The following is a 24101-nucleotide window of genomic DNA, read 5'->3' on the forward strand; positions in this document are numbered from 1 at the left end:
TGGAAGCCAGAGAGAGAAAGAAAGAAGGAATAAAAAAGGAGATCTCTCAAAAACAAGGGAAACCAATGGAGTGTAGTAAAAAGGTATCAAGAAGGAGTGAGGAAGAGAGAACATGGGCAGGTACAGAGGAATGAAGTCTACCAAATTTACCTATACCCATGTGCAAATATACTGTAATGAATTCCACAAATATATAATAATTCAATAAATAAATAATAATAGTAGAAGGGAGATCAGTAGTGAAGAACAAACAGATCATGGAAGAGGGTAGGTACTATGGAATGAGATTGATCAAATTATATTATGTGCATGTATAAATGTGGTGTAATGAATCCCACTATTATGTGTAATTATAATGCAACAATAAAAATAAAATTTTTAAAAGGTAAGGCAAAGAGTTTAGTATTAAAAACATTTAAGCCAAAGAATAGAACTTTTGTAATTTCACAGAAAATACTGATTTGAAACATATTTACCCTTTGTATTGTCTCATTAATAATTACTTTTCTGATTTTTCTAACTTGTCATTTCAATACAAAAATCATACAATATATGATATTTTGTAACATGCTTCTTTTAACATAATGTTCAGACTTATCTGTTATAGCATCTATCAGTACCAAATACTATTACTATCTGATTTAAACTAGACAGTAGTTTGCTGTTTTAAACTAGTGTTTACACTGAACACAAAACCTATATGTTCTTAAAAACTTATAGATATGATAAATAATTATTGTATAATCATCAATGATACCTAAGAGGGAATATTAATTTTTATAATAAAAATAGAGCAACATAAGCAAAAATATTAAAATGATTATCCTTGGCAGTACCACCTAAACAAGTACTAGTATAAATTTTATATATTGTCACTAGGTTTCAAGCTCTTAAAATGCTTGGAATTTTGTTTTGTTTGTTTTGTTTTGTTTGTTTTACAGTGTTGGAGAATGAGTCTAGAGCCTAGTGCAATTAGCTAAGCAAACACTCTACCACTGAACTATAATCCCAGCCTGAAATTTCCAAAATTTTATACTTTTTAACATAACATTGCTTAAAAGCTCATATCTTGACCCTCTCTCCCCTGGAGTGACCTCACTTTTAATATGTAGGTTTAGGGTAGAAAATAGTACTAGTTTCAAGTATCCAGCTTTTTCCCTGATGTTCACATCATGAATTCTTTTTTAACAGATGGAAAATGGTTGATCATTATGTTAGCCGTGTTCGTGGAAATCTCCAGATGTTAGAACAGCTGGACCTGATTGGAAAAACCAGTGAAATGGCTAGACTTTTTGGCATTCAGTTTTTACATGTACTGACACGGGGTTCACAGGTAGGTAACAGTTTTTCTTGTACACGTGAAAGTTCTGTATGAAATGCTCACTTTTGAGGTGTTTGAAGTGATTTCATTTTTTTAAAACTATGTAATACCAACTAATCAATATCTAGATCATCGAATCTTATTAGTATGATTAGAGATGTTCCGTAGAACTGGGGAATCAGCAAAGAAAGTTTACCTCTTATTTTACATTTCTAATGAAGCTTGTTCCAAATCCCAATAGAATTTTTTAATGTAAAAATAAAGAATTTGAAAATCAATGTAAATGGTCTATGTAAAGTTTTTTAAAATGTTAAAGAAAAATTATATTAGAAACCATTTAATAGTTTTGTAACTAATTTCCCATGGATATAATGAGATATTTTGTTAAATACTTTACTGAAAATAAGTTCATGTTTTCATTTAACAAATACCTTTTTACCTGTAGCTTGTTAAATACTTTGCTAAGCATCAGAAATACTACCTTAATCAGTCAATTCCTTTATCTTATAAAATCCTTAAGTTTAATTATCTTAATTAATTTTGATATTCTCCAATCTACCAAATCAGTAAATACAGCACAAATAGAGTTTTAACTACTCCAGCATTACCTGTTTATTCATTGGTTATAAATTGTTTTATTTATTATTCCCCCACAAGTTTTAGAAACTATATAAGCTGACTTTTAATAAAAGGCAAAGATACCTTAAAACCACATTCGAATATTTCAGTGGACCCATATTGTTTTTTGTGTGTTTTCTTTTTCTGATACCTCAAATTGTCTACTTTAATAGTGGTTATTACAATCATTAATTGCTTGATTTAGTTATGCTAGGGACCAATTCAGAAATCCTTGGATTTTCTTCTTGAAAAACGTATATCTATCTCAAGTCTCCTAACAACTCATTTTCTCTAATTTTTTCAAAGAAACTTATCAGAGATTATTGACCAGTTTTTCTTTTTTAAAGAAGTCAATAATTGTGTTCTTTAAAAAAAAAATAAAACTTTATTTTATTTATTTATTTTTATGTGGTGCTGAGGATCAAACCCATTGCTTCACACACGCTAGACAAGCACTCTACCACAGAGCCACATTCCCAGCATACTGACCAGTTTCTTAAATAAAATTGTCAAATTATACAGTTGTCTCTGCATCTGCTTATTTAGGTATAGCTGTATTTTAAAATAAAAAGAAATCTAATTGTATCTGTCTTTCCAAAATGGACTCTTTTTTGTGTGTGTGTGTGAATTATTTGCTTATTTTACAGTTTTTGTTGAAGTTATAGGACTAGGAAAACTTCGAGGCACCTGAATACTGACTAAATAATACTTTATAATTGTAAAGTAACAAAAAAAAAGTCATGCAATCTTATACTGAAGGGCAGGCAAAACATCCCCAAATGATGATCATATATTCAAATGACCAATATATTTGTATTTAAACTGAACTCTCACCTCTCCCTGTTTGCAGTACCGTGTGGAATCAATGATGCTGCGTATTGCTAAACCTATGAACTATATTCCTGTGACACCTAGTGTTCAACAAAGATCCCAAATGAGAGCCCCACAGTGTGTTCCCCTAATTATGGAGCCCGAGTCACGCTTCTATAGCAACTCTGTTCTCGTTTTGGATTTCCAGTCACTGTATCCTTCTATTGTGATTGCATACAACTACTGTTTTTCAACCTGCCTTGGCCATGTGGAGAACTTGGGAAAGTAAGGCTTTTTCAGATTTGCAGTTATATTATTGTGCTTTATACTTCTTAGTAAAATTGCTTTGAGTGTCTCCTTGTGCTTCACATTGTCTTATGAGCAAAATGAATGGACTGTAGCACAATGCATCCATTCATTATAGTTGCCTTACTAAACTGACTTGGATCATGATATGATTAATTCAGCTTACTGGAAGAATGCATACATGAAGAGGATCATGAATAGATAGATAAGCTTGTATCTTTCTTTTTTAATGTTTATTTTTTAGTTGTAGTTAGACACAATACATTTATTTTTTATTTTTATCTATATGAATATCTATGATTTCTGTTAACATGAAAGTTATTTTTAATTGTTGATATAAATCACTTTTCACTAGAACACTTTGAGGATTATGATTTTATAATTCTAGCTATCACATCCTCTTTACTTTTCCTAGAAAGAGTCTGATTTTTTAAAAAAGTTAAATGAACTATGTACTTTATTAATCCATATTAATGAAATTTTATGGACTAAATGAAAAGAACATTTTAAATTCTCAAAGGTGTAGATATTCTTGAATTCCAAGAAATATAGTCTTCCTAATGATTTTTGTGTATAGACTATAAAGTTTGTGAAAATTGTATTGGTAATTCTGTCTTTTCATTAGAGGAATTTGGAGAAGTAATTTTTATAATCTTTTTTTGTTTAAGTTTTTCTTTAAAGGACTTAATATAAGGTGAATAGGCTGAGTTGAAATCTGTTTTTTCAGTATAGATTTTAGTGTAGTACCATTTAAGAAATGTCCTTTTAATAAATTATGAATACTTTAAGAACTGCATTTTGTAATGAGGCAGATAAACATATGTTCACTAATTGATATTTAAATAGATGTTTGCAAATGCACTTGTAATGGAATTAGAAAGATTCCTAAAATTGCCTAAAAATTATTCTATTATTTGAGAAAGTATTTGCTTAATATTTTCTTTTTTAACAGGTATGATGAGTTCAAATTTGGCTGTACCTCTCTAAAAGTACCTCCAGATTTACTTTACCAAATTAGGCATGATATCACAGTGTCCCCCAATGGAATAGCGTTTGTCAAGGTAATACTCTTTTGTAAATGAAAGAAATCAACTGTGGGTTAACTTTTGAAGATCTAAGTTTTAAATATTGTTGACGCACAATAAAAAACAAACTAAGTTTGCTTGAATATTTTATCTCATTAAGTCAAAGGTAAAGGAATCATCTAAGAAACCACTTCAGAAAAAACATTCATCTTGTTTTACTTGAATTTAGGTTTACAATCTCTTTAATTGTTAAATTGCATTAACTAAATGCAAGATTGCAAGAAATAAATTTATATACATGCATGGTGTCTGCCCTGTATAAGAATCTAGCAGACTTCAATAGCAATTTGATGATCAAAAGATGGTACCCACAAAACTTTAAGTTTCTTTACCATATACACTCTACTAATTGTTTTTCTACATTATTTTAAATCAAATGGAGACCACCTTAGATATAATGACACTCTAATGGTTTTTGTTTACATTCTTAAGAAGATATCCAAACAAATAATAGGGTCCCTTTTTTTGTCCTTTATTTTCCCTCAAAAGAAACTAAGGAACTCCTCCTAAATGAATCATTAAGGACAAATAGAAAAGTTTATATTGCTTCTAATATGCCACTTTATTCATTTCTATTTCCTTTGCTGAGTCTGTACTAGAATCATGAAGCAGGGTGACTGATTGTAGAGTGGACCCCACCAACCCTCACACTTATCCTAGCGTACTTATCAAAATTATCATTCTCTGTTAGTTAGAGGTAGTGATAAACTGCAGTTTGTAATTTAGATAAGAGGAAATTTTTTTTACCAGAGAAATCATGGTATAATCTGTTTGGGGAAATTTTTTAAGTGTGTATTTCCAGGGTCTAATATAGAAAATGAGATCTACTCAGACATGGAAATAGATTTTTTTATTAAATTTCTCCCCATATAGAAATCAGTTATCATATCATGTACATTTCTGCTTATTTGGTCCCTGTTCTTTTTATATTACATCTTAGAATATTATGGCTGCTTCAAGACGTACACTAAATGAATTAGAGGTTAGAATATGTTCTCATTGTCATATATATATATAATCTCCCTTTAACAACATTTAAAAAATTTATATCTACATTTGACCCAATGTGTAAAGCTTAATGAAAACATTTTTTAATATCCAAGAATGTGATTATCCCATACCTGAGGTTTTAATTGTTCGATTCAACATATATAAACATGCACGTGTCTGTGAATCATCAAAGTTAATACTGTTTTATGGTTTTCATTCCTACTGGAGTTCTCATAAATTCTCCCTAGTCTTGATTAATACAAATGGTTTTTTTCTTTTTTCTTTTTTCTTTTTTTTTTTTTTTTGGCAACAACAAATTTTATCACTTCACTATTCATCCCCTCTTCCAGATTGCTAATAAATATAGGCCGGAGGGGATGGCTTAGTGGTCTAAGCATCAGATTTGAAATACCTAGAGTCCCTGGAACTGCAGGTTTGAATGTCAGCAGAGTCAACCCAGCTCATCATTCTTCCAAGGTAGATAAATGGAGTTCCATGCAGATTACTGTGTGGGGTCAATAGGATGAGATCTTTAAAAACTGAGGTTGTTTATGAGTCTTTCTGGAAGGATGGGGGTTTTTTATCAAAGTTTTGAACAACATTTCCCTTGAACTTGTTATATGGTCACTAGTTGACATCCTCCTTCCTGGAGGCTTCTCAGCTCACATAGAAGTGATACATTAGATTTATAAACATTATAGGGACCTTTTAGGAGAAAAATCCTCTTCAAAAGAAATAGAATGTGATGATTTTGTATTGATGGGCACTAGTCCTAAGGCCATTCTGTTGTTAGCATGTTACAATTCATGAAAGTTGGCAATTATTATACTTTGTGTTTCCTTCTTAGTTGTCTAAATCTATACTGTTTGAGGGATTTTACACGTTCTTTTTTTTTCTTCATGATAGCCTTCAGTAAGAAAGGGTGTGCTGCCAAGAATGCTTGAAGAAATATTGAAGACTAGGTTAATGGTAAAGCAGTCAATGAAGGCGTACAAGCAAGATAGAGCCCTGTCACGAATGCTCAATGCACGTCAGCTAGGACTGAAGCTGATAGCAAATGTCACATTCGGTTATACAGCTGCTAATTTTTCTGGAAGAATGCCATGTATTGAGGTAAATGATGCCTATCTCTAGTATCTTCAAGAGACTGAAGCAGCAACAAATGAATGAATGTTAATTAAAGCATTTCATTTTATTTTAACTTTAAGGGCTTCATTTCATATTATAGGGTCAGTTTTTCCTCAAGCTAGTTCTTATAAACATTAATATTATTGAGGATTTATGAGTTTTCTCTATGAAAACTATCTTAATTTTAGCAATAGTTTTATCTGGATCCAACTATTAGCATTAGGTTGCAGTGACAGTTTTATAATGGTGTTTACAACAACTTTGAAACTAAATAATATACCTTCACATGTGTTAAATAGAGATCTCATTATAGATGGGTTGGCTTATCTGAATATCAGAATAAATAAAAATCATTCCATATTTACTAGCATACCAGTAGATATGACGAAAAACCTTTCTTTTATAGTGATCATTGAAAATTAAAAGACACTTTTCATAGAATAAGACAAATTTCTTAAAATGTTTATTTGATATGAACACAAATACAGTGAATAATAATTTATTAGTGAGAGAAAGAACAGTGTAAACTTATGATGTTAATGACCCTCTTATGCCAAAAAAAGGCCAGAAAATATAATGATATACCAGATTTACAAGTGGTTAAATAAGTGAAAAGCAAAGGAAGAATGAATCCCCACACAGCTCATAGTAGGCAAAGTGAACTCCGAAAACTTATGCAAGACAGTGGAATATTCACATTGAAAGTAACAAAATACTATCCATAATGCAAAAAATAATGCTGCTAACTTGAATTTTTTGGTAATGATTTTGTTTGTACTAGATAATTTTTTAAATTTTATAATTATAAAGTCTATATGCAATAATAAGTTTGTATTAAATTTTATGTTTCTATAGATTTAAGAAATATAAAAAAAAAACTTTTATCAGTCCTAGGAGTTTATATTATTATATTTGAAAACGCTGATCTATATGATCTAGTAGAAAAAAATGGAAATTATTATACTACTAAAGCAAAACAAAAATATCAAATTTTTTAGGCCATTTCTACATTTCCTAATTAATTCCCAACCTCTGAATTTTAAAGTTTTTATTACTGTATTTTTATAACAAAATAATGCAGAAATGTTCATTTTATGCTGCTCTAACAGAATATCTGAGACTGGGAAGTCTAAAATCAAAGAATACATTTGGCAAGGGTCTTCTTGCTGAATCATCCCATGGCAGAAGTCAGAAAGGCAAGAGAGCATATGCAAGAACAAGTGAGATGAAAGGAGGCTAAACTCATGCTTTAATCAGGAACTCACTCCTGTAATAACTAACTCCCATAGTAATAACATTAACCCATGGATGAAAACTTAGTTATCATGACCTAATCTCCTCTTAAAGATCTCACCTCTCAACACTGTTGGATTGGGAATTATGTTTCCAATATATGAATTTGGGGGGACATATTTAAACCATAACAAGAAATAATACTTCTCTTAAAATATATAAACATTTTGACCTTAGAATAAACAGAATTTTTATTAGCAGTTCTCTCCCACACTCAAGGAAAGTCTTCATGTTGCTTGGGCCTTTTAAATTCATCTCATTTAATATTTGTAGAAAGAATGATGACATTCGTGGCTATTTTGTTTTCTTTTTGTTTCATATCTAGAAATGGTAATTAAAGTGTTTAAATGTTTTGGCTTATACTGAGCTGCATTAACAAATTATGTCCAATGTGTTTATACAAATAGGTTGGTGATAGTATTGTTCACAAAGCCAGAGAGACCCTGGAACGAGCAATTAAACTGGTGAATGATACCAAGAAATGGGGTGCTAGGGTTGTATATGGCGATACTGACAGGTAATGGATTTTGGGTTTTGTCGTTGTCTTTTTCCCTCTTTTCATGTCTTCATTTCAGTGTTTGAAATGGCTACTGGTAACCCTTTCCAAAAAATAAAGTTCTACTTAAGTGATTGCCAGTTGTTATGCTTTCCTGTTCTGTGTTAATACAGGTCCTGATTTATAGATACAATCTTAAGAGACAGAAAGGGTAAGTGTCCTGAGCTCAGACTATAAAGATTCTAGTAGCATTCCTCCAGGCAGCTCTTGGCCAAGTAGATAGTGATCTGTTAAAAAAAAAAAAATACACAGGACTCTAGTCTACTTTTTTTAAAAACTGCTTTTAATGTAATTCCTCTTAATAGTGGAAGCTCTCAATTTAATTTTGTATCTTAAAATAATTAAAACTATTTTTGAAGGATAGTGGCCAAAGTTGTGACAGCATTTAACTTTTTATTAGGCTTCAAAATATGTTGACCTTCTTCTAAGAGAAGTGCACATAGAAAAATGTGTATAGAAAAATACAGTTTTCAATTTGATTCCAAAGTGTGCTGACTTCTGTAAGCCCATTATTCTTGAACTGACAAAAAAAAAAAATAAGACTTTTTAAATTGTGAATTACTAACACCAGACTGCTTCTGTTCTTGCTGAAAATTTTCAGGGACCAGTTATTTATGTAACATCTTCTTTATATGACTTATTAAAATTCTTCTTAGAATAAAGATGGTATGCAAATTTTGAAGTCTGAAATTTTTTTTAATATTAAGGACTTACAACAGTGTGATTATGCTAAAGCACTTGCCTAAGGACCTCTGATCACATTACAGTGCAACAGAGCAATAGGTGATATTGCTTCTAATCACTAAAAATAGTTTATAAGTAATCTTTAAACAGCATTTAATCTTCTTCAGTTCTTTAAAATGTACATATAGTCAGCATTATCGTATTAATGCTGAATAAACTTTGTTAAATATAGTGTCTATTTCAGTACAAGCAGTGGGGATAGTTTCAAATTATCAAACCCATACTTCTTAATGTTCCTCATTGAAAGCCATTCCTTAGTTTGGCTTTGGGTATTTCACTGTTCAGTGAAACTACTTCTGCTGCATGTTCTAGAAAAATAAAAGCTATTAAAATAAAATTCTTTACCTTGTAAAATTCCTTATAAAATATTTTATGAGAAAGTTAAACATTTAAATTATGTATTTTAATTCGGGTTTTGTATATGCCAGTTGTTGACACACAGAATCAGAAAATGTGATTCTGATTGGTCAAGAGATAGTGATCTGTAAACAAACCATATACACAGGAGTCCGGTCAAAACTGCTTTTAATGTGAAAAATTCCACTTATATCTTAAAATAATTATTATAAAGGGTAAATTATGTTATGTACCTTTTAAGATCTTTATGAATTGAGAGGCTTTCAGAATGTTAGAAGTGAAAGAAGATTTTGATAGTTTTTTTAGACCAGCAGTTTATATGCTGTTGGATGAAACCTTAGGAAGCCTTAAAATGTGCCTGGGGTGATGCTTAAGAAAAATTTTCCTTAAGTAAGAAAATTTCCCAAGATCACCCAACTAGTCAGTAATGAAGCCATAAAATGTGCCTGGGGTGATGCTTAAGAAAAATTTTCCTTAAGTAAGAAAATTTCCCAAGATCACCCAACTAGTCAGTAATGAAGCCATAAATTAGTACCTAGTGTTTTGTTTCCTCACTGGTACTGTCTCTGTATATCAGATTTCACAGGTATTTTATGACTCAAATCAATGAAATTATTTGCAGTGTTATTAGAACTTTTGATCATTATTCACTACCTGATTCATTCAACAAATGTTTTCAAAATTTGTATAAGGCCCAAACTTGTTACTATTAACTGATTGAAATTTTTCAAAATTTTATCAGTTAACAGTAATATCACCCCAGCAGAGTACAAATAGGTTATTAGAAATGCCAAAAAATCTGAGTTTGTAGTTTTTGGTCCTATAGAATTCGAACCTATCCAATAATATTTTATTCCTTAGTAATTACTTTTCTATTGTTAAACTTAATTTTGTGTCTGTGAGGATAGAAGGTTGAGAAAAGTGTTCTAAGTATAATAAGTAATGCATGGTAGAGTGAAAAAAGTTCTCAACTGAAAGAGAAGACATGGATTCTCAGTTTAGCTATATTGCTAGCTGACTGAGTGGCAGTTAATAAGTCAATTATCTCCTCTGAGGCTCAGTTGCCTCATCAGAATGAAGGAAATTTGATACATGATGATGAATGTATCTTCCTCCACTTTCAAGAATTAGGATTCATAAAGAATTTCGGGATCTTGATAAGGGAGATCAGTTAACAAAGCAGCAGAAGGATTCAAGGGTACTTTTCTTCTGAAGCAGATATTCTTTACTGTCCATTTTAAAAGTGTAATAAACACCTTATATTTATATATTTATTATAATTTTATAATAGCTCAATTATTACATATAATAATGGTTATATGTAATAATAATGGTTCTCCATCATATTTATCCCATCCAGTGGGATATAACCTACTCTCATCAGTGATTGAAGCTCTCTATAATAGTGATTCTTAGGCAGGATAGCAAAGGACTTTTGACAAGACACATACTTTGTGTAGGGAGCTCGAATCAGGATCTTTTGGGAAATTCACCTGAATGTAATTAAGAAAAACCTCCTAGGTGATTCTCATGTCGCCACTCATTGCTTCTGTATCATGAAAATCATTGCTCAAAATGTTTATTTTAACCTCTTAACTCAAAGACAAATGTTTTTCCTATAATTTTAAAGCTCCGGTGACAAATAGAAGCACATTTTAAAACTTTTTTTTTTTCCCCCCTGTACTGGGATTGAATCAAGGGGCACTTGACTACTGAGCTACATCCACGGGCCTTTAATTATTTATTTGGAGACAGGTTCTCATTAACTCTCTGAGGCTGGCCTGGAACTTCAGATCCTTCTGCCTCAGCATCCCAAGTAGATGGGAATACAAGCATGTGCCACCACAACAAGCTGAAAACATTCTTTCCCTTTTTAGGCTAGTCTTCTTTATTCTTTTAAGAGATGCAAAACTTTCACTGATCAGGAGCTCGCTCTCTTGAAACTTGACACAAAATCAAATTGTCCAAAACAGTATAGCCACTAACAATCCCACTAACAATACTGGGAAAATCTCAAATATAAACCCTTTAATAATAACTTAAAATATATACGTGTATATGAATAAATTATTTTTCTAGAATTTTATTTAAATGGAATTGTATATAGTCTCTTATATCTATCTGTCCCTGTAGAGCAAGCATTCTAATTAGGAGAGAGGAAGGAGAGGAAAATTAGAAAATATAGTAGTGAGAGCTACTCTAGAAGTGTATATATGATGCTGTGGTCATTCAGTCCATCTGGTAAATTGAAGAGTGAAATGTGCTTGGACAGAGTAATTTTTTGTGTATGTACAGTTACACATATACTTTTATCACTTTTATTGAGTTAAATTTTAACAAAAAAGTTTACAGTATATAGTTCAGTATAAAAATATATAGACCCAGAACATTTCTATCACCCTAAAAAGTTCTCTCATTTCCCCTTTTGTAATCAGTACCTCACCCTCATTTCACCACCCCATGCAACCACTTATCTCTGTATCATATCTCTGTATCAGAAGCTTTTGTGTTAGACAATATGACTAACACATAGTTTTGCCTGTTCTAGAACCTTATAGAAATGTGTGTGTGCACTTTAATTTTAAAATGTTTGCATTCATCATTGCATCGGAATACTTATTTTTCATAAAAACTGTTTTGCAGTCACATATAAAATTAAGCATACCCTTCACCTATGACCCAGCAATTCCATTTCTTGATATTTATCTAAGAGAAGTAAAAACATAAGTCTGTGCAAAAACTTATACACAAATATTCATTGGTATTTTATTCATATTAGTCCAAAACTGTCAACAGTTCACATGTCCATCAAAGGTTAAATGGATAACAAATGGTGGTATATCCACTTGTTTATAATGGAATATAATGTATTAATTTCAGTGTATACAATGGAATACTACTCAACAATAAAATAAGGAACCAGTTACTGTTACTTCAACACCATGAATGAATCTCAAAGTTGTGCTGGATGAAAGAAGCCAAGACATAAGAGAGAATATACCATATTGTTCTGTTTATATGAAATTCTTGAAAAAAGTAGAACTAACATATAATAACAGGAAACATTTCATATTATTCTTGAGGCCAGGAGTAGTGTAAAAAATTATAAAAATATGTAAGGACTGGGATTGTGGCTCAGCGTAGAGTGCTCACCTAGCTCGGGCACAACCTGGGTTTGATTCTCAGCACCACATAGAATAAAGGCATTGTGTTGTGTCCATATTAAAAAAAAAAAAAAAGATTCTCTCTCTGTCTCTCTCTCTCTCTCTCTTTTAAAAAAATATGTAAAGGAACTTTTGGGAATGATAAAAATGTTCTGTATCTTGATTTTTATGGTACTTATACATATTCTTGTGGTAGTAGAAATTTGCTTGGCTGCTGTAATAAAATATCAAATGTTTTTATTTTATCATAAGCTAATTATACCTCAATAAAGTTGATTTTTAAAATAATGTTCAAAAATGAAATTTTGGAGCTGGGGATATAAGCTTAATAGTGGAGTGGCTGCCTAATATGCATAAGGACCTAGGTTCAATTCCTAGCACCTCAAAAAAAAAAACTACTCAAAAGGAAACTTTATAATAATCTAGTAAAATATAAGGCTGTAGTGATATAATGATCATCAGATGTGCCTAAAAAGAAAATACAAAAATCTTCAAGCATTTCAGAGTATAGCCTAGCTTAAAGGTAATAATTAGCTGTTCAAGGCCTTTTTTCATACCTGTTAAAATTAAAATGTTAAAATTAATTCAAATTGAAACAATTTTTATTTTAAGGAACTTAAGCAAATCTGAATAAATTATTCCTTTTTGCAAATTCTGCCAGCTCTAAGACAAGTACTGTCTCCAGCATTAGCGGGGAAATGTTTTTTCTAAAGAAATCATCCAAATGGGACTTAAGTCCAATAGAAAAACATTTATATCAGACATAAGATTAGTTTATGTGACTAGAAACAATATTTTTTTTTAATGCTGTGAAGATTAAACCCAGGGCCTCACACATTTGTTAAGCAAGTGCTTTGCCACTAAGCTACAACCCCAGCCCCAGAAACAGGAATCTTAAAGTCATGCTTTAAGGTATTATCTGTTTCTGATATTTAATGTCTTTCCACCAAAATAAGTGGAGATGAACTTGATAATCTCTCTTGCTTAAATACTACATTTATTGGCTATTATTTCTGTGTTGGTGCTCAAATTACAATATATTATATCTCAGTATATACTGAAATATAAAGTTAGCTGAATTAAATTAGAAAAAAATGTATAATTTTGTTTTATGAATTCTTTTAAAATATTTTTTAATCTGTATTACAAATCCTTCCTCTTGATTTATATACATTGTTTATGGAATTGTACGTCAGAAATACCTTTCTTGGAATTCATACTATTTTTTAAAAAATATTTTTCAGTATACATTATTTGCCCAGAAATTTCACTTCTGAAAATTTGTTCTAAGAATATAATCACAGGTGTATGAAGTAATTTTTATATGAAATTTTAGCATAAATAAATAAACAACAACCTGAATTTTCAGTGGTAGGAGTTTGATTAATTGTTGTATAAATACATTGCTACTATTAGAATAATGTTAAAGAACTAAGTGACATGGAAAATATTCACAATATATCATTAAATGTAAGGAGAAGGTTATCAGACTATATAATCTGTGACAACATATAAGAAAAAAATTTACAGATAAACACAAAATGTTTATAGTCCCTTTTTTCCAAATGGTAGAATTACAGATGGCTGTGTTGTTCTTGGTGCCTTTAGGTTGTAACTACTCTTTGGCGAACATAGATTACAAGATATATGTGTGTCTTTTTAATTGGATAATAATAGAAGGAAATTTCCTGCCATCTCACAAGTAAATTTTCCTTGTCCTTGTGCATGTGTGTGTTTTGGTTTTTTGTTTAGTTTTGTTTTGTTTTAATGCATTATTAAGGAATGAACCAAGGCTCTCACACATGTACTAGGCAAGCTCTCTTAACAGTGAACTACCTCCCCAGCCCAAATTTTCCACTGTTTGATTCAGGATCTACTTAGCAGCTGTGATATCTGAGCTATTTTCTATGGAGCTAAGTTAGAAATACTTGTATCTTAAAGCTCTGTAACAAGGTACACCATGAAACACCAGGAAAGTATGATAAAACAGGAAAGCTTAGATAGAAATCAATTTAGTAAGAAAGAGTAAAGGGGCAGGGATGTTTTCTTTGGTTTAGACAGTATTAGCCAGGAAAGTTATTCTTGATAAAATTTTTGTCACAATGACTTCCTCATTACCTATTACATTTTTAATTTCCTTAGTATGTTTGTGCTACTGAAAGGAGCCACAAAGGAGCAGTCTTTTAAGATTGGTCAAGAAATTGCCGAAGCTGTAACTGCTACCAATCCTAAACCAGTGAAACTGAAGTTTGAAAAGGTAAGAGGAATATAATTCTAATAATCACATATAAAATTTACGTATCTTCTAAAGACTTCTGAGTTTTTAATACATTGTGTTGGTTACTATTATTATAAAACAGGGCACCTCAAACTTAATGGTGTAAAATAACCTCACAGATTTTATGACTCAGAAATTCAGAAAAGGTTCAGCACGGTTGGCTTGCCTCCACTCCACCATGTATAGGTCCTCTCAGTTGGGAAGAATTAAAGGCTAAATATAACTTAACCAATATCTGAGGATAATCCAGTCAACAGCTAAGGGCTGAAATCATCTGAAGTTTGCCTATCCTCAAGTCTGGTTGTTGATGCCAGCTACAGGTAGGGACATGAGCTTAACTAACTACTCATGACCTTTTCCCAGACCTGCTTGTTCTTCCTGACAGTGTTATGGCTGGGTTCTAGGAGTGAACATCCCAAAGAGAAGTAGACCAAAACTGTTTTGCTTTTTACAACACAGTCTCACAATCACACTATGTCACAAGCCTCTCTAGACATAAGGAACCCCTTCTATTAATAGGAAGAATGACAACATCATAAGACCATGTGGTATGGAAGATATTCTCTTTGCAAAATATAGTGTGCCACAGGGACTTTTGATTCTTTTCACTATCCTTTAGATATGTATTTAGTTCTTTCTATATGAAACATATTTAGCCTTAGTATTTTTGTGTCAAATACAAAGAATTATAACATACAACCCTCCTCCTTAGAGCCAGTAAATTAAAAGAAACAATATGAATATATATATATTTTTATAAAGTCTTTTTTGTATATATAATTTGTAATCTTTGTATATACCTTTATAATCTTTATATACATATATAGGTGTAATCTCTTATCAACTAACAAAATTTTCATAAAAGTAATCAATCTAAGTCATATAAGAACACAAAACTGAGCATTTTGGCACATACCTGTAGTCTCTGAGATTTGGGAGGCTGAGATAGGAGAATTGCAAGTTCGAGGCCAACCTCAACAACTTAGTGAAACCTTGTCTCAAATTTAAAAACATAAATTAAAAAAGAACTGGGGATGTGGTTAGGTGATAAGGCACCCCTGAGCTCAATCCCCAGTACTAAAGGAAAATAAAAAGAACACCCACAATAAAGAAAGAATTATGTCTTCCTGATCTTGATCGGAAGACTCTCCATATGGGGATAATGTAGAACTTTGAAAAATGATTAGGACTTGGAGATTTGGTTCAATAGTACAGTGTTTGCCTAGCGTATTATGCAAGGCCTTCGGTTCAATCCCCAGCATCACACACAAATAAAGAAGTTTTGGGGGCTAAGGTTGTGGCTCATAAGTCAAGCACTTGCCTAGCATGCGTGAGGCACTCAGTTTGATCCTCAGCACCACATTAAAAATAAAGGTATGTGTCCACCTACAACTAAAAAAAATATATATTTTTTTAAAAAGGTTTAGAATTTCAGTAGGCAACATGGGACTGCAATCATTCTATACAGAAGAAAATGACAGGTAGAAAGTTATGGGGTTGAAAAATATAATAAGGAAAATACAGAGTAGCAGGAGTTGAATTTGGAAAAATGAAATCGAGACCAGAATCTTATAAAATATCTTGAATGCCAAACTGTAGTGTTTAAATTTTCTTTAATAGAGGTTATTATCTTAGTCTACTTTTGTTGCCATAACATAATAACCACAAACTGAGTAATTTATAAAGAACAGAAATTTGTTTCTCACAGCTCTGAAGGCTGGGATGTTCAAGATCAAGGGACCAGCATCTGGTAATTGGTAAAGGCCTTTTTGCAACATCCTTATATGGTGGAAGGCAGAAGGCCAAAAAAGGGGCAACCTCTACCTATCAAGCTCATCTGTAAGGGCACCTAATTCCATCATGACAGAAGGAGTCCCCATGATGTGGTTACTTCTCAAAGGACCCACCTCAGAATACCATCACATTTGCAACATCTTAATTTTGTCCACTGAAGGGACACATTTAAACTACAGCAATTATCAAACAAGAGAATGACATGATCAGAGCTATTTGATTAGGGTTGGCCTCACAGTGGTATATCAGATGGATTGGGAAGAAGAGAATCCCCAAACAGAAATGCCTATAGCTTGAATCAGTGAAACAACAATAGGGAAAATAAAGAGAGGATAATTCAAGAAATACTGAGAAAGAGTATGGGCAATACTTAGAAGTAATTGATTTAAGAGGGCAAATGTGGAAACAGGGAGAAAAGAATCAAAGGTGACTTTGTGAAACCTTGTCTCAAATTTAAAAACATAAATTAAAAAAGAACTGGGGATGTGGTTAGGTGATAAGGCACCCCTGAGCTTAGATGTAGATGGACACAACAATATATATGTCATTTACTTACTATGAAGCCAGAACTATGCCAAGAGATTCAAAGAAGACTCACATCTTCCCTGAAGAATACACAAATGTTTACCTGAAATAGATCATAGACCTAAATTTAACAACAAAACCACTTAACATTTGTTAAGAATTGTTTATTTCTTCATGTTATATACTGATCTGTAGTTTTATTTTCTTATTTTATCTTTGTCTGGTTTTAGAACAAGAAAAGCCTACCCTCATTAAATGAGTTAAAAGTGTTCCCTCTTCTAGTTTCTAAAAGAAAAAAAGTATAAGATTGATATAATTATTTCTTCCTTAAATGGTTGATGAAATTCACCAGTGAAGTCATCTGGAAGTCAGAATTTTTATTTGGAGAAAGGTTTTTAATTATAAATTAAACATCTTTAATACATACTACATTAGTCATATTTTCTTCTCATGTCAGTTATCAAGGAATTGACCATTTATTTTAAGTTGTCAAATATATTGACATGAATTTTTTAATATTTTAATATCTGTAAGATCTTTAATGATACTTTCTTTTATGATATTGGTAATTTTTTTAATGTTTATTCTAGCTAAAGGTTTATTCATCTATTGAACTTTTTGAAGAACTATTTCATCGATTTACACTCTGTTTTTTTCTTCCTTTCTTCCACTTTCTATGGGTTTAGTTTATATTTCTTTTCTTGATAAGTTTTGAAAGATATTTCCCACTAAAACCTTGCTTTAGCTACAAATTTTGATATCTTTGTTGTCATTATTCATTTGCTTCAGTGATAATGAACTATAAATTATTACTTAGAAATGTGTTAAATTCCAGTTATTAGGGATTTTTTCCAGAAGTCTTTTTGTGATTATTTAATTTAGTTATGTTTTAGTCAAAGAACATAACTCATAATATTTTAAAGCTTTCTATATTCTCACTGATTTTCTTTCAGTTACTAAGAGGGGCTAAAGTCTCCACTATAGTCATGGATTATTTGCCTGTTTGTTCTTTTAGTTCTATCAGTTTTGATGTCATGTATTTCAAGGTTTCTGTATTAGGTGCATGTACATTGAGGATTATGTATCATCTTGATTGATACTTTTATCTTGAAGGAATATTTCTAATATTAATGTAGTTACCATGGCTTTCTTTTGATTAGCGTTAATGTCTTATGTTTAAAGTGGATTTCTTTTTTTAACTTTTTTTTAATATTTATTTTTTAGATGTAGATGGACACAACACAATGCCTTTATTTCTATATGGTGCTGAGGATCGAACCCGAGTCCCACCCATGCTAGGAGAGTGCTCTACCGCTGAGCCACAATCCCAGCCCTAAAGTAGATTTCTAATAGTTTATAGTAGACTCTTACTATTTAATTTAGTCTGATCATTTCTGCCTTTTAATTTAATTTGGATAGTTGGATCATTTACAATTAATGTGATTATCGATAAATCTTGGACATTCCACAGTGTATACATACTTAAAATATAAATATATAAAATGATAACTATATAAAATCTTTGACAATTAAAAAAAGCAGATATGGTGGACATAGTAGTATATACTTGTAGTCCCAGATAATCAGGAGCATCAGTGGAACCCAAGTGTTCAAGACCAGCCTGGTTAATATAGTAAGATCCCGTCTCAAAAGAGAAATATTTAAATATTTTTAAAAGGTGGGGGGAAACTTGGGTACAAGAGAAAGAACTAAATTCTTAAAAAAAAAAAAAAAACTAGGGCTGGGGTTGTGGCTCATGGGTAGCATACTTGCCTGGCATGTGTGAGGCACTGGGTTTGATTCTCAGCACCACGTAAAATAAATAAAGGACTTTCAACAACTAAAAAATTTTTTTTTAATTTAAAAAGAAACTAAATTCTTTAAAAAAAAAAAAAAGGAATACACCACTGATCCTAGAATTCTACTTGAAGGAATTTATCTGACAGGTTAATTCATGCAAGGTAGTTTATTAGAATACTATTTATAATTTCTAAAGATTGAAAACATCCTAAATGGGCTGAGAATGTAGCTCAGTGGTAGAATACCTGTCTAGTATGCACGGCCTTGGGTTCAATTCCCAACACCACCACCCCAAAAGAAAACACATCCTAAATGACTTATAGAAGGTTACTGGTTACATAAATTATGCTAACCCATACAATAGACTGCTTTGTAACTGCAAAAAACAAAATGAGCTTTCTATACTAGGATGGAATTCGCTCCAAAATAAGTAAGCATGATGAAGAATGGTGTATATAGTAAGCTACCATTGTATGGAGAAGAAGAGCATATCTGTATAACATTCGCTCAAACTATCTCTGTAAGGATACACAGGAAACCAATAATAGGATGCCTCTAGGGAAGAAGTGGAAGCTAAGAGGCTTCTCACTGTATATTCTCATAACTTTTTTTTTTTTTAGAGAGAGAGAATTTTTTAATACTTATTTTTTAGTTTTTGGTGAACACAACATCTTTATTTTTACTTTTATGTGGTGGTGAGGATCGAACCCAGCGACCCACGCATGCCAGGCGAGCGCGCTACCGCTTAAGCCACATTCCCAGCCCTATTCTCATAACTTTTTAAAATTTGTGCCATATGTAGATTAAATTAATTTTTAAATTGTTGAAAATATGATTGATAACTTTTTTAATATTTATTTTTTAGTTATAAGTGGATCCAATACCTTTATTTTATTTTATGTGGTGCTGAGGATCGAACCCAGTGCCTCACGCATGCTAGGCCAGCACTCTACCACTGAGCCACAATCTCAGCCCCCATAAATTATTACTTTTGATAAAGCAGTATTAATTGAGGTAGGGGCAGAATTGGTAGTGTCAGAAGAGTAGTGAGTGGTAAAGAAGTAAAGATAATTCATTTTGTGTGCTTTCTTATTGAGGTTTTGGTATATGAATTCATTGTATCCCAAGTCATATTTTGAATTTTTTATTAATTATATTTGAGAAGAGAGAACAGAAAGACATAAAAATGAAAGTTAATGATGGGAAAAAATGGTTACTAAGAGACATTTTCTTAATTTCATTATAGGTATATTTGCCCTGTGTTTTACAAACAAAAAAGAGGTATGTAGGTTACATGTATGAAACACTGGATCAAAAGGACCCAGTATTTGATGCAAAAGGAATAGAAACAGTTAGAAGAGATTCTTGCCCTGCTGTTTCTAAGGTAAGTTCTATCTGTGTAAAAAACTAAGTGGCTAAAGACTCTGATTAAAATATAAGTATACTTAAGCACACATTGAGGTGAAGAAACTATATCCTACATAACAATATATGTGAATTTTGAGATTTTCTTTGTAATTTTGTGTGTGTGTCTTCCATATTTTATGTTTTATCAAAATTGTTGAAAAATAAAATGTAAATCGGGTACAGTGGTATTGTGCCTATAGTTTTAGTTACTCAAGAGTCTGAAGTGGGACAATCAATGGTGAGCCCACGAGTTTAAATCTAGTCTGGGCAACATAGCAAGACCCCATCTCAAAAAGAGAAAAAAAAAAAAAAAGGCAACACAACATGAACTGGTAAAGAGTTCTTGTCTATCACTTAGACATGATAGTAGGATGTATAGTCATATAATAGCTCCCAAAAGGTAGGGAGTAGGATGAAGAAAACAAACTACCATAAATTTCATAACTAACACAGTCTATTCCAGTTTAACTGAAATTTCATTTACTTTAGTTATCAATTACAAAATAAGACAATTTAAGAACAGTGCTACTAAAAATTACCTAAATTTCTCTACTATAATAATTTTCACCATAGTATTTTTTTCTTTACTTAGACTCCTTTAGCAAACCAAAAATAAGTAGCACAGATGGGAATTGCTCCCTCTATACTGATTTAATGAGAACAGTAAATGCCATATATAATATTATGTGAATTTGGAATATTTCTATACAGTAATTTCTGTAAGAGATGCCATCAGATAACTCTTTCCCTGTCCGCAGAGTTGTACTTAAGCTAAATTAACACGCTTATTATGTAAATACATATAGTTTCTGGGATTCAGAATAAAATATATAATTTTCACCTGGAATTAACTTAGATTCAATCTACTACATAAATCCATTATATGATGGCCATTTCCTCACAGAAATATTTCCAACAAAGAAAACTCTGTCACAGTTATTTATCAATACTATAAAAAGACAAAAGGCTGTTTTTCTCTTTCCATATTTTTATTGATGTATTATAGTTGTACATAATGATGAGATTTTTTGTTGTATATTTGTACATGCACATAATATAACAATATAATTGGGCCATGTTCCCCCTCCCTCCTCAGACCTCTGGTCCATCTTCTACTGATTGATCTCCCACTGATTTTCAAGAGATCCAAAAACGCTTTTCATTTTTCCTCTCTAGTACCCACATATGGGAGAGAACATATCACCCTTGACCTTTTGAGTTTGGCTTATTTTGCTTAACGTAATAACTTTAAGTTCTGTTAGTTTTCCTGCAAATGACCCAATTTCATTTTTCTTTATGGCTGCATACAGCTCCATTTTCTGTGTGTGTGTGTAAGAGAGAGAGAGAGAGAGAGAGATTTACTTTATTTGTTTATCCATTGATTTGACATCTAGGCTGGTTCCATAGTTTGCCATTGTGAATTTTGCAGCTGTGAGCATGAGTATGCATGTATCACTGTAGTATGATGACTTTATAATTTTTCAGGATGTATACCAAAGAGTGGTATAGCTGGGTCATACAGTGGCTGTATGCCTAGTCTTTTGAGAAACCTCCATATTGATTTCCATAGTGGTTGTATTAATGTACATTTCCACAAATAGTGTAAAAGTGTTTCTTTTTCTCCACATCTTCTCCAGCATTTATTATTGTTTGTATTCTTTGTGACTGCCATTCTGACTGGTGTGAGGTAAAATCCTTAATTGCTAAAGATGTTGAAGATTTTTTCATATATTTATTGGCCATTTGTGTTTCTGCTTTTGAGAAGTGTCTGATTAATTCATTTGCCCATTTATTAATTGAGTTATTTGGTTTTTGATGTAAATTTCTGTGAGTTCTTTATATATTTTAGATATTAATCCTCTATCAGAAGAGTAGCCTAACAAAGATTTTCTACTATTATGTGGGTTTTCTTTTCCCATTCCTAATTGATTCCTTTGCTCAGCATGGAAGCATTTTAATTTGATGCCATCTCATTTATTAACTCTTGGCATTTTTTTCCTGAGCTTTAGGGCTCCTATTGAGAAAGTTGTTGCCTGTGCCTCTATGCTGGAGTGTTAAATCCTCCATTTTCTTCTAGGACTTGCATAGTTTCTGTTCTAATTCCTAGGTGTTTGATCCATTTTGAGTTGATTTTTGTGCAGGGTGAGAGAGAAGGGTCTAGTCTCATTTTTCTGCATTTGAATAACCAGTTTTCCCATCACCATTTGTTTAAAAGGCTGTCTTTTCGCCAGTGTATGTTTTTAGCACTTTTGTCAAGGATCAGATTACTGTAGATGTGTAATTTTCTGTGTATCTTTTATTATGCACCATTCGTCTATGTATCTGTTTTTATGCCAGTACCATGCAGTTTTTGTTACTATAGCTTTGTAGTATAATTTGAAGTCAGGTATTGTGATGCCTCCAGCATTGCTTCTTTGGCTTGGAATTGCTTTGGCTATTTTGGCTATATTGCTTGTATTCCTATAAATGAATTTCAGGACTGTGTTTTCTAATTCTTTGAAGAATGCCATTTGTATTTTGATGGGGATTGCATTAAATCTGTGAATTGCTTTTGGTAGTATGGCATTTAATTCTGTTTATCCATGAATATGGGAGGTCTTGCATCTTCTGGGGTCTTTTTAAATTTCTTTCTTCAATGTCCTATGATTTTCATGGTAGGGGTCTTTCACCTTCTAGGTTTACTCTTAGGTTTGTTTGTTTTTCTTTTTTGTGGTTTTTCTTTTTTCTTTTTTTTTTTTTTTTGAGGCTATTGTGAATGGAATTGTTCTTCTGATTTCTTTCTCTGCAGATTTATCATTGGTATATATGCATGTTGTATGTTGATTTTGTAACCTGCTAGTTTGTTAAAGTAGTAACCTGCTTCAATTAGCTCTAGAAGTCTTCTGGTGGAGTTTTTGATCTTCTAGGTAAAGATCATATAATCTGCCAGCTGTGATATTTTTGCTTCTTCCTTTTTAATTTTTATCCCTTTCATTTCTTTCTCTTGCTTAATAGCTCTGGCTAGAATTCTAGTACTATATTACACAGGAATGGTGAGAGTGGATTTTAAAGAAAATTTTTTCGATTTTTTTTAAAGAAAATGTTTTCAGTTTTTCCCTACTTACTACAGGGTTGGCTTTGGGTTTTTCGCATATGACCTGTATCATGTTGAGATTGGTTCCTTCTATCCCTAGTTTCTTTAGTGTTTTTATCACTGAGTTTGGTCAAAGGCCTTCTCTGCATCTAGGTGAGATGACTAAGTGATTTTGTCCTTCTATCCCTAGTTTCTCAGTGTTTTTATCACTGAGTTTGGTCAAAGGCCTTCTCTGCATCTAGGTGAGATGACTAAGTGATTTTGTCCTTAATTCTATTTATGTTTTGTGTATATTATGTTTATTGTTTTGTGTGTATTAAATCTTCTTTACATCTCTGGAATAAAACCTACTTTTACAATCTTCTTAATATATGGTTAAATACAACTTGTGAATATCTTACTAAGTATTTATACATCTAAGTTCATCAGGGATATTGGTCTGTAATTTTCCTTCCTTGACATTTCCTTATCTGGTTTTGGTACAAAGGTGATGCTGGCTTCATATTATTGATTTGGAAGTGTTCCATCCCTTTTTATTTCATGGAATCATTCAAGGAGTATTGGCATTAGTTGTTCCCTAAAGGTCTGGTAGAATACAGCTGAGTATCCATCTGGTCCTGGTTCTTTCTTGGAAGGTTTTTTATTACTGCTTCTACCTCATTGCAGTTATTGATCCGCTTAGGTTTTCTATGTCCTCTTGATTCAGTTTGGCAGATTATGCCTAGAAATGTATTCATTTCCTCATGGTTTTCCAAATTTATTGGAATATAAGTTTTCTAAATAGTCCCTATGATCTGCTGGATTCTGTAATATCTGTGATGATTTCTCCATTTTCATCTCAAGTTCATTACT

At 31.9% G+C, this 24101-nt stretch overlaps 1 protein-coding gene across 2 annotated transcripts in view; it reads left to right on the forward strand.

Moving 5' to 3' along the window:
- The window catches only part of Rev3l (REV3 like, DNA directed polymerase zeta catalytic subunit), a 169370-nt gene that overhangs the window by 130470 nt on the left and 14799 nt on the right, over nt 1–24101 (forward strand). For both annotated transcript variants that reach the window (XM_026395080.2, XM_077802059.1), the window contains exons 22-28: nt 1192–1333; nt 2790–3034; nt 4008–4116; nt 6037–6243; nt 7959–8068; nt 14515–14629; nt 20016–20153. In XM_026395080.2, coding sequence (XP_026250865.2) covers nt 1192–1333; nt 2790–3034; nt 4008–4116; nt 6037–6243; nt 7959–8068; nt 14515–14629; nt 20016–20153 — 1066 coding nt within the window. The remainder of the gene's footprint in view (nt 1–1191; nt 1334–2789; nt 3035–4007; nt 4117–6036; nt 6244–7958; nt 8069–14514; nt 14630–20015; nt 20154–24101) is intronic.

The sequence above is a fragment of the Urocitellus parryii genome, chromosome 8 (genome assembly GCF_045843805.1).
Source record: "Urocitellus parryii isolate mUroPar1 chromosome 8, mUroPar1.hap1, whole genome shotgun sequence".
NCBI classification, from domain to species: Eukaryota; Metazoa; Chordata; class Mammalia; order Rodentia; family Sciuridae; genus Urocitellus; species Urocitellus parryii.